The following is an 11,736-nucleotide window of genomic DNA, read 5'->3' on the forward strand; positions in this document are numbered from 1 at the left end:
TGAATCCCGTGAACCTTTCTGGTCAACGAAAGGTCCGGTAGGCGCATTCTCACCGGTGGATGCGGACGTCGCGTCCCGTGTTTATTTCGTAACGGCGGCCAAGAACACTCTCCTCTTTCTCAGGCTTCCTCCGTCCTAGGTGTGTCTTTGCCTCCCTCGAACTATCCTTCGATTCATCGTCCGATTGTCTTCCTCGTCATCCGTCGCTTCATCGTGTCACACTGTGTCTGCTAGGTCGCGGATCAGCAGAGCCCCAATCCGTCGGTCGCCTGCGAGCCGTCTCCGTCTTCCGTCTCCGTTTCTTCCTTTTGTTCTTCTCTCCTGCTCAAGAAGAGAGTCTTCGATGGGTTCAGAAGTTCCTCTGAGGACACAGAGCAACTAGTCTGCCGCAATTGGTCCATTTCCATGTTCGCGCGCTCCCGACTTTTTGGTGGTGAACTCCTTTCGGCGCTTTTCCGACATGGCGACTATCTCCTACGTTGAATATCCCATTTACTCCGTAAGGTGTTCTGCCGCACAAACACACTCTTTTCTCAAAAAGTAACCTATTAAATTTGTGTTTATAAGAAAAAAAATCGCTTCTTGAAGCACTCAGCAGCAGGAACACAGCTCGAAAGATGCAGAACCCTTTTCATGTTCACATGCATTTATCCCCGTTGATTTCCTTCCGCGTCTCCATCCGGACCAGTGGAGGGCGAGTCGAAGACGCTTCTTGGAAAGCAACACAAGGGGGAGTAAATGAATTCGCACGGTTTTTTCCGCCCGTTCGCAGACAGGGGAAGAAGAAAGGACAACGCGGTGTCTCGGCACACAGCTGTGCATTCCGGCATTTGCGGAAAATAGATCCGTATGAGGGAGGTCCTTTTTCGGTCTTTCTTCCATGTGATGGTCCCTCTTCTCTCCGTTTTGTCCACTCTCACGTAGACGCTGAAGAAGACCGAGTCCGTACCTATCACAGCTACCGGAGAGTTGGCTGCTGTGTCTGTCGGGCTTCTCCGACTCTATTTCCGCTGTCTCCTTTCTCTTCTCCCTCCTGGTGTTTCTGTGTCTTCGTATCTGATGTAACATTAAAGCGATTCTTTGTATTAGCTAGAGTCGCCACTAACGTAGGAGCAGAAAAGATGATATACCAAATGTATAAAATAGAGTTTTTACCTCCTCCGTTTTCGCAGATCGCGACAGATGGAGAAATCGTGGCGACGTCGGGAGGCGGCGGCGGGTCCGACTACGGAATTGAAGATCAGCTTGTAAGTCTCTTAGACGCTCCTACGCGATCTTTCCCTTTCTAAAATCCACGACAAGGACAGAAACTCACCCGAAGAAGTCCCGTCGTCAAAACGGATCTCAACCCCTTTCCTACATGTGGGGTAGTGTGTAGGCCTGAGTACAGGGCTGCGCGCCTTGAATAAAATGGATTTCATGCGTGTACGGGTCCTGAATTGTTCCTCCGTTCTCTCGACTACGGCTTTCGAAACGGAGAGATCTTTGCAGATCAGACTTTCTCTCCGGTGGCGTGTCCCGTCTTCCTCCCTGTCGCCTTTCTGCCTGGCCTCTCCTCTTTGTCTTTTTAGAATCCGCCACTGTTTCCGTGTCTCCGTCCTTTTGAGGTCTCGATGGCACACCTGGGGACGCTCGCGTGAGAACCCGTTTACGCAGACGTAGCCGTGCTCAGGTCAACAAGCATGCAGATAAACCGCCAGCTTCAGGTGCGTCTGTTCCTCTCTCAGTGCGCGGGTCTGACAAAGCATGGTTGTAGGCTTGGAAACGGTGTTCTCGGTCTAGAATACCAAAGGCTGTTTGTTTTACCTCTCTCCCCGACCCATCTTTTCTGCTTTCGTCTGCAGGAAACGCACAGAGTCAACCTGGAGACAGGCCAGCTGTTGCCTGTGGTCAGCACGGCCGAAGCAGGCGGCGTCATCGATTCACTCGGCTTCAACAAAAATGTGAGAACAGCGAAGGCACCGAGCGGGTAACCTTCGGTGTGGGCCGCCCCGATCTGCTTTCGCGGGCCTTCAAGAGAACTCTGTGGGGACCGTGTCGCGTGAGAGACAACATCCGCTCTTCGGGAAAGTGCTGCGCAGATATCGCTGGACATGCAGAACAAAGGGTCGGTTGACGAAAAGAGGGAAACTGACTGCCTATTCGGGTTGGGCACGTCACACATTGCTCTTCGGTCTTGCCGAGTCCCCCCGCGTTCTATTCAAACTCGGACGTCTTCCATTTCACTCTGCGGTCCTCCTCAGGTCGATCTCTGGTGCGGATGCTGCCAGGGTCAGGTTGTGCTCTTCAAACAAGACAGAGACCATGGGTGAGGCGCGGCACACATAGAAAGGAGGGAGGCTGCGGACAAGGGTCTTTTTTGTGAGGGAAAGGTGGCGCGTACTCAACGCCGAGCAACAAGAAGAGCAGACCAATCTAGCCATGTCCTGGGCAGGATCGCCCCAGAGTCGTACCACGTCCGGAATCTCTCCCGTGCCTGTCAATCATGTGTCGATCTGTGTTTTGTCGCTGCATACCCACTTGCCGTCTGTCCATCCTTTCCAGATGGCTGTCGATGCCCTTGTCTCTCCCTCGGCGTGGGGGCGCGTATTTCTGCCGCACCCCCCCTCCACGAACAAGAATGCTCGGAGGTGATAATGCATGGTGCAGCTATGATCTTTATGTTCTTCGTGTGTCGGCTCTGTACGGATGATATGGTGCCTTCTTTGTCCTCATCTCTACTGGGAGTTCGGCTGGCGTTTTTCCAAGACCTAACGCGTGAGTGTCGTCTCTCCCTGTGGGCATGGCAAGTACAGGAGAATGCAGTCTTTGTCGAGTTTCCTTCACACAGGACGGAAAGACAGATGATGCAAAGGAGCGAGCATGCCGTGAAAAGGATCGTTTCTTGTGGCTGTGTGCCTTTTTCAGACTGGGCGTCGTCGCTCGTTTTGGGCCACCGCCGGCCTCAGGAGGAAAGCGACCGCGCTTGGTGAGCGGGGGAGTTCAAGAATGCAGGGCCCGAGAGAGCGCAACGAAGACAAAGAGGGAAACACGCAGGGAAACACGTCGCCTGCGTCGCTTTTGCGTCGCTTTGGAGAGGACGGAAAGTGAACAGCGGGTGAAAACGGGAAGACGCGTTTTGCATGTTTTTGTTCACTGAGTCCTTCTCCTTAAGGAGCGGTCGTATGGACCCCGTGCGTCCGTCTCACGCGGTGAAAGTTTGAACAGGATCACCTGGTTCGATTATGCTGTGCTCTCTCAGCCACTTGCGCAGACAGGGAACTTTCGAACACGTAGAGAAGATGTATTGCTCCTGGGACTTTAGTTCCGCCTGTTTCCCTCGTGTTGCAAGTTCCCCGTGTTGTGTATTTAAGGTCTTAAACGTTTTTTTCGTCAGTTACAGCTCTGGTGTTGTCCGCTTGTGTCCGGTGGACAGATCACAGCCCGCTTCTCTCCTTCTGGCGAAATTGTCGTCGCAGGCGGCGAAGACAAAGTTGTCAGGCACGTCGTCCGATTGGCGCATCTTTGGGCTGCTTAGAGGAAGCACTGAACGCCTCTCTTAGAGTTACCTTCCTGACAGACGCAGCACAGTTCTCCTCTGCGTCACTCTGTAATTTTCTGTCGCCCTCTCAAGTTTCGCGCTCCGTTCGTTTCTTCTTGCTGTCCTCTGGACGTGTCCCCCTCTGACTCTCTTCCTGCCAACCTCCCTCTCGGCTCATATTTCTGGTGTTCTCTCGCGACCTTCGCATGCTTCTCGATCTCTCGCTGTCTCTCCTTCCCGTCCCTTCATCTCTGCTGTCTCTCGGCGGCGTTCCTCAGAGTCTGGCGGATCGCACCGGCCTCGGCACTCAGTGAGAGAGGCACGACGCCCCCTGTCTGCTCTCCAGCGAAAGCTGCTTCGCCGGAACAGCAACAGTCAAAAGAGAACGCCTGGGAAGGCACGCTCGTCTGCGAGTTGCGAGGCCACGAAGGAGACATCAAGGACTGCTGCATCAGCAGCGACAACAGTCTGGTATGGTTCCTTTTCTTCGGATCCCCACGCGTCTTTTCAGTGCCCTTCCGTATGTTGGTGCATGCCAGCAGAGACTCGATTCTGCGTTGCCTTCGTGCGTTTCGTGCCTCGTCTCTGTTCCCGTGTCGTCTCCGTCTTCGCCCACTCCAGCCTCCCGCTCTCTCTCCCTTCAACGATGTCGCAGTCTTTGCCTCCACGAGTCTTCGTTTTTTCTTCTCACTTCATTTGCCCTCACGGCTCGCGCGCCTTCCCGCCTGCTAATCAGCCGTGTTCCGGCTTCTCGCTCACTTTTTTCTCCGTCTTTCGCCTTCCCTGCACGTTCTTTTCGCTTCCTCAGGTCGCGTCGTGCGGAGCGGACAACAAACTTTGTCTGTGGGACTGGCGAACAGGCGCTCTCCTGCACACCATCGAGAAGCAGAATCCGAGGAAAGCTGAAGAAAAACTGACATTTCGCTGTGGCAGGTTCGTTCTCGTGCACTGCGAGATAAACACCGAGACGGGCGTCCTACGGTCTCTGCCACGCGAGTTGAGCAGGTGTCGTGTCAGGTGAACTTTTCCTGTGGACCAGAGTTGTACAAAAAGAAACATCTCCAATCTGGATCCACTCCATGTGCTTGTCGGACCGCCAGCTCGCAGCCGGCTCGCAGTCCACCGAGTTGACATTGAAACACGTATTCAGCCGTTCCATTGTTTTTGTCGTTTATCGTCTCGCTGCGGCGACTACTGCTAGGCTTCATTTTAGAACCCGGTGGTCGCTGAGAAGCATGCATGCTTGCGAGATGGCGACGAAACGCCAGGGTGCTCTTGAGTCCTGCTGACGTATGACGATGCGAAAGCTTCTCTTTCGTGTCGACGTTCGCTTCCGATGCGTGTGCAGCTGGCCACCTTGGTTAGATCCCCGTTGGTGATGAGGGGCCTAATTCGTCATCCACAGCAGAGACGGTGGTTTTTCGTCTCTCCTGTAACATCTGCGCCTTCAGGTTCTTGCCCACACCTCCAGGAGTACCAGCACACAGCGGCCAAAGGTTGATCGCCGTCGCCTGTGGGCTGAGGGGCCCGTCATATTTTGTTGGATGGTAAAACGCCTTCGCTCCGCCCACATTCTGGAAAGAAGTTGCCATGCTTCATGTGCACGGTGGTGAATGAAAAACTGCATGTATGAACAGCTAGACGCCACGAACACGAGCATGTGTATGCATGGATTCGTACGTACAGTGAAAGACAGTATACGTATGCATGCATAGACTTTGATAGAGTCTACGAGAAACTGTTGCGGTCTGCGGGGTGTCCATATGATTCACGTATTCGAACGACCGTTGGCTGGGTTTCACCGGGGCGTCTTGTGGAGGCATTACCATTTGCGCCGCGAACGAGTGGTGCATCTCGTCGATATATGCTTACACGAGTAGGGCTACCAGTGTCTCTGCGCACGTACACGCATATGCAAGTATAAACTATGCATGCATTTGCAAAACATCACGGGGGCGTTAAGGTATTGGTCTGCAGTGCGTCAATGGTGATTATGCGACGAGGGAGAGGCGAGAGACCTTTCGTGTTTGTGCGCGCCGATTCAATTTTTGGCGACGGGGTTTGACACGACTGAAGAGGACAATGGGGCATGCATTTTATCGTGACGGTTTGCTTGCAACCGGTCTGGGTGCTGCACGAACCTCCTCCTTTCCTGTTGTTTCCAGAAAGGGCGTCCCAAAAAACTCTTTGTCCTGTGTTTAGGTCGATTGCCTACGGAGGCGCCGCGCCGTCGCACCCCGACCCAGCCGCCGACAAGAAGAGCGAGGGCTCCGCTCCATCTGCTGGCTCCAACGGCGTGCCTTCTCCCCTGCCTGCTTCCTCTTCTGTTACCGTAACGCAACTGTGTGAATTCATGTGCGACGATAGCGTCCCTTGCTGCCAGGCCGAGATTTCTACAGATGGACAGCTCATTGCGGTCGGCTTTGCGGATGGAAAATGTAAAGTGTACAATCGAGGGTACGTGAGCAACTAGCCTCGTCCTCGGGCTGCATCGCACTCATGGCGGCATCTTAGCAAGTGTCCAGACACCCAACGCCCACAGCGTAGAGGTGGGGTTCGAACCCGGGACATGCCGAAAGCGTTGAGTTTTTTCTTGGTCTGTTCTGCATTTATTTGGCCGGGCACGGTTCTCTGGTGAAGTGCGTTGTTTCGAGTTTAGTAAGTCTGGAACTCATGGCAGCACATGGGATCGAGCTATCGTTCCTCGAAGATGTCGCCTGGTCTCGCGTGGCAACCAACTCCCGGTAATCTTCCTGTCACGCGGAGGTGAGCGCCGTGGATCTACAGGGAATGTTCTGCTTCATTCGTTTCAGCAGCACAGAAACTGGGTGTCCTTGCAGGCTGTCGCTCGTCACCCAGAGTTCGAAACACGATCTTCCTGTCACCGGTTTGTGCTTTTTAAACAACAATAAAACTCTCGTCTCCACTAGCGCCGACTACTCTGTCGTGGTAAGCTCTCTTTCTTCTGGCAACAGCGAAACGGTGCGTCCACCGCATTGTCAGGCAGCTGGGATTGGGACAGGCAACCATATATATATATATATATATATATATATATATGCATATATATATGCATATATATATGCATATATATATGTGGTGCAAGCGCATCTTTGGGTGTACAGTAGCAGCCGTTTGGGCAGGACATATAAGGTATGGATATGCTCTTGTGTGTCTCCCTCTCTGGGTAGCTTTCTGCTTATGTATGTAAGTATTTGAATGTACAGTGTCGGGGAGGCAGTTTCTCTCCAGGAGTCGTAGAGCTGTCTTCGTCTCGCATCTAATGGTAGAATGACGGGGCTCTTCTTGCTTCATGGTTCCCGAGACGTGTTTCCTGGCGCTTGTGTGTTTCTGCAATTTCAGACTCTCGATTTAACTCGGCGTCGTGGAGGCGTGTGTGGCCGATGCTGCTGTAGAAAGCGAACATGCTTCTGCGTGTTCCTCGTTCTTCTGTTTCTCCTTTTGGTGGGCGGTCTGGTAATTCATCACATCGCCTCTCTCGGTTTTCTCCACTTCATAAGTCAGCACGACGCCGCGCAGATGGGCCGGTACAGGGAGACAATGGAGGACCTTTTGATCCAGCAGCGCCTTAGAGAACTCGAAAGCGAACAGGAAGAAGAACAGCGACTTCCGCATCAGGAGACACACGACCGAGAGGATGCTGCATCACCACATCAACGAGATGGAAAGGCACGGAGACAGCAGGGCCAAGCGGGACGTGGGGGGACGTCCAGACACCACTGGACAGGCGCATCGATCAAGGACGAATTATGATAGAATCAGGGGAGGAAGTCCAGTTCGGTGTGCGTTACGTGAGGAACGCTTCCATGCAAAGAAGTGCTGCCGTGGGAGAAACGTGTTTCCCGCCGTGTGATTGCAAAGTGGGTGAATGTAGTGAAGGAGGCGGAGGAAGAGCTGCATGCCATTCGCTGAAAGGGGGGCGTGCAAGGCTATGGTGTCTCGTTTGAGGCGCACTCAGCGTTTACTCGGATTTTAGTTCTGACAGCAGTGACTCAGTTTGTGGCCCACCGCATGTATTGTTTTTAAAATCAAAGGCCTACAGTTGTCTAGAGTGCGCCTGGATAGACAATGTTGTGCGTTTATTTTGGAGCGAAGAAAACGAACGGGGTCAGTGCAGAGATGCAGGAAACCTGTAAATGATCCAAATGGACGCAAGGTGAATCCAATGTCACTGGGAATGAAGTGACACGGCGGTCCCGTTTACAAAACGGATGTTTCCAGTTCAGGGTGGAAAAAGTAACTGCCGTTGTGAATTTTATTCACAGTGACTCGTACGTGGTCTCCGTGCGTGAAGGCACTCTAAAACACACGTGGCGGACCTGTCAGCATTCAGGTGCCTTAAGTCTCCGGAAACCACTGCAGTTGTTTCCACAGGAAAAAACCTTTCACCATGAGCCGCACGTGTTCAACGGCTGGAGGACAATCTGCACATATTGCAGCCTTTCGTATAGAGTTGAATTTAGTGTAGTTGGGAACTGATCGATCTGCATCGCTGCATTCATCCTCATCTCTCATAAGGCTGAGATTCCCCAGCTTTTGGTCTCTCACGGCGACACATCAGAACAGCAAGGTCGAGAAGCAACATTTTTTTCTGGAGGTGACTCTGTTGTGCCAAATCGTCCTAGTATGAGAGGCGACGCGCTCATTTCCTGGCCATTCGAGTTCGCTCTACAGTCTTGACTAGATATGCTCTCGTCATTGGCTTCGTTAAAATCGTGTTCAGAATGTTGGCGGCTGATCTCACTGCATATCATGTAGTTTTGCATTCCTCTCGAATGAAAGTCTTTTGTTCTGACCGGGAAGTGCTGCAAACGAGCAAAATCATGTTTTCACCTAGCGAGCCTATAGACCGAATTTATAAACCACAGCGTGATGTGATCAGTAGTGAGTGCACCTGCAAGGACAGTATTGTTCGGCTAAGAAGCAGGAATCCGGTTCCATACAGCGAAACAGGCGCGCTCACTGACAAGCTGAAAATCTCAAGAAGTTCTGGTCACTCTGCTTTCGCTCTCAAGTGTGAAATCTTGCTTAGGCAGCTAAAGGTTTTGTCTCGTGGGATGCTCGCGTCGGAAACATGTGTCCACAGATTTCCTCCAGCATCTAGAGATCATCACCTCTCTACTCCGAATCAGGAAGAAGCCAGAACGTTTGCGGTGAGATAAAGAGCTCTACAGAGTGAGATATACCGTGGACTTGTCTGCTCGGATGCACCCCAGAGTGGGCATGACGGACGAGTACCACCTTGGCTATGGCGTGCACGGTAGGGCCTTGGCATCTCATTTTCGTCGACTCGCATGCTTGCAGGAACGGGCACTGCTGGCATGGGACCTATCACGCTGGACTTCGATCGCATTAGTTGCAACCTGGAGGAGAGTACGCCGAGCAGCTACGCCCGAAGAGTTTTTTGTCGAGCCGTCGCGCGCTCACCAGTGTGTTGACTGTGTCACACATGGCATGCAGGAAAAGGATATATCTCTCTGCTAAATCGATGTACACCGCATGCACACTACGGTTTTTTGCAGTTGTATGGGGCTTGCGGGTGTTGCGTCTGCCATGATGAGCGAGGTTGCTTGCTCGGCGCCGGTGCAACAAAGACGGGCATGTACTATGGCTGAGAATCACGGCAATGTAACTTGTTGGCAACTCGCTGGCGATCAGTGCCTCTCTGGTTGAAGGCAAAGGATATCATTTATCGCAGTGAACTACAGCAGAACATCACCGGTTACACTGTTGTCAATAGCTGGCAATAAGTAGGGCTGTCCATATAGCTCCGCTTAAAGGGACTCACTCGGTCAACTTGCCTTATCGAATGCTGGGGAAAATGGCTTTGTTCTGAAGCTGGTTTGTAACATGTTGGCATTGGACACCGTTGCCTATATGTACCGTCAGTCGGGCACGACGCAGGCCGGGGTTCCACGTGGTTTTGGAAGGTTTACCCCCCAGGCACATACTGCAAGGGATTCGATTGAAATGAGGCAAAAAACATTTGTGCGGTTTCTGTTTTTCGTGCAAAGTGAAGACAGCGGCGCATCCCCATCATGGGACAATATCATCTTGAAGAAATGTGGCGAACCCAGTGAATTTCCTCCTTCCGGCATTTCTTCGTTGGTTCCTGTTTGATGGAAAAAAATGGCGAAGTACGAGTTCATTCGTCAGATCGGGCAAGGTAACTTTGGTGCTGTAATGCTCGCGCGCGAAAGGGACAGTTCAAAAATATACGCTGTCAAAGTGATTTCCTTGTCTCAACTGCGAATTGAAGGCTCTTCGAGGAAAGCCCTGGATTCAGCCTTAAGGGAAACTGAGCTGTTCTCAGGCTTTTCTCACCCATTCATTGTAAATTGCAGGCACTCTTTTGTGGAAGACGGTCAGTTGCATATCGTGATGGACTACGCTGATGGTGGAGACCTTCACGGTCGAATAGTTAGGATGAGGGCAAAGCATTCAGTTTTCGATGAGAGCACTATTCTGCGATGGTTCGTGCAGCTGTGCTTAGCCGTAAATTTTTTACATGAGAAAAACATTCTGCATCGGGACATAAAGTCGAGCAACGTCCTCCTAGACGGTCATGACCCTGGTTCAGTGAAACTCGGAGATAATGTAATTGGAAAGGTTTTTCAGAATAATCAAGACCTCGCCAACTTGCCATCTGGCGCTCCTTGCTACATTGTAAGACCACTTCTTTGGCTAAGGGCGAGCAGCCTGTCCAGCCGTAGGCTTCATTCTTCAGGGGGCATCAAAACATCCGATGATATTCACCCGCCTTCCGTTCACTGCGAGTTTCGGGGGTGCTACAGTAACTACGAACCCCTTTTCTCCAATATCCTATTCGGAACCTCGCTCAATTCAAGTGCCGATGCGCCTCTTTGTCCCTTGAGTGTGATCTGTTTTCTGAGCAGTCGCCAGAGATATGCGAGGAGAGGCCACATAGTGACAAGTCCGATGTCTGGTCACTAGGATGTGTCCTGTATGAGCTCGCGTGCCTGCGACTTCCCTTTGAGGGAGATTCAGTACAAGCTGTTTCCGGGAGCATCAAGAGAGGACAATACTATTCAGTGAACCCAAAGTATTCAGAAGCTACCGCGAAACTCATTGACGAGATGCTGTCTGTTGACCCAGACAAACGGCCGTCAACAGCGCAAATTCTAAGTAGACCGCATCTGCAGCCGCACTTGCAGCTGATCTTGCGAGAGCAGAAACGCCAAACTGCGCCGCCTGCTCCGTAGGTCCACCAGGACAAGACTGAGCATGTCGTTCCCGAGCTCTGGAACGTAGGAGCGTAGGAGCCCCCAAAGAGACCCTTGCAATAAAACAAAACGTCTGACACAAACTGCACGACCACGTAACGGAAGAAGAAACGGAAAGATAAGAGGAAGAAAGAAACGAACAAGTAGACAAAGGGATGCAAAAGGATAATGTGAAGTAGGGATATGCGTAACAAGACGATACAGCCTCAGCTACAGATGATAGGTGTGCTGAGCATCGACCCCCTGGGAGACTGGCACCGCTCCTTCGATCAGGCTGCTGACGGACTCTCAAATCACACGGATGAAGCTGCAGAGCCAGACGGGGGAGATGAGAAACAGTAGAAGTCAGAAACAACAAGTGCTACGGCGACCCGTACACTGTACTACATCAAGGGCGATTGTTTATGTGAACAACAGCCGTGAGGGGCGCCGAGGCTTCAGGTGCCGTTGTCTGCATCCTTCTTTCGCAGGATAGGAGGAAGGCCGGTGGTTGTTTTTGTCGATACCCTTTTTGTGATATTTCCAGAGAGTCGTCAGAGAGAGATAGAATTCGGCAGATTCAGAACGACCTCCTTGGATTCCACGACGCTTTGTGTGTTTTCAAAAGTCAGGGGCCAGGTTTTCGGCATCTCGAGGTAGAAAAGTCGAATGCAGTTCCCGCTTCACTTTCTCCTAGTGTCCCGTTGCAGTTCGGCTTGGAGAATGACACGATTCTAAAGCAGACGAAAAGAACAGATCAAAGCCCCGGTGATGAACGAGGCTGGAGGAATGGGTCGAATCTACATCAGGAGGCTCCCACCGATGTCGGTGACAATTTAGGTGTATCTGTGCAGAACATTTTACCGGAATCTGATGGAACGCGAAGTGCGGCAGACGATGTGAAGCGCCAAAGTATCAAACAGAAGGAGCAGCTTTTGCGGCGTCATGAAGAAGAGCTCAGAAGCATCCGCC

The 11,736-nt window shown here is 51.9% G+C and overlaps 2 protein-coding genes across 2 annotated transcripts; both read left to right on the forward strand.

Annotated features, from left to right (window-relative positions):
* Window positions 1–460: 460 nt before the first annotated feature.
* On the forward strand, window positions 461–5,993 carry NCLIV_001000 (conserved hypothetical protein; the record flags this gene model as incomplete). The annotated part of the gene is made up of 7 exons (XM_003879592.1): window positions 461–499; window positions 1,173–1,247; window positions 1,845–1,943; window positions 2,244–2,308; window positions 2,908–2,968; window positions 4,329–4,453; window positions 5,723–5,993. 7 exons carry the CDS (start codon window positions 461–463, stop codon window positions 5,991–5,993), a joined length of 735 nt encoding a protein of 244 aa, XP_003879641.1.
* Window positions 5,994–9,670: 3,677 nt separating this feature from the next.
* NCLIV_001010 (hypothetical protein) lies at window positions 9,671–11,424 on the forward strand (the record flags this gene model as incomplete). The annotated part of the gene is made up of 3 exons (XM_003879593.1): window positions 9,671–10,207; window positions 10,438–10,760; window positions 11,349–11,424. The coding sequence occupies 3 exons, from the start codon at window positions 9,671–9,673 to the stop codon at window positions 11,422–11,424; spliced, it is 936 nt and encodes a 311-aa protein (XP_003879642.1).
* Between the last annotated feature and the right edge of the window lie 312 nt (window positions 11,425–11,736).

Source organism: Neospora caninum, chromosome Ia (genome assembly GCF_000208865.1).
Source record: "Neospora caninum Liverpool complete genome, chromosome Ia".
In the NCBI taxonomy this organism is placed as follows: domain Eukaryota; phylum Apicomplexa; class Conoidasida; order Eucoccidiorida; family Sarcocystidae; genus Neospora; species Neospora caninum.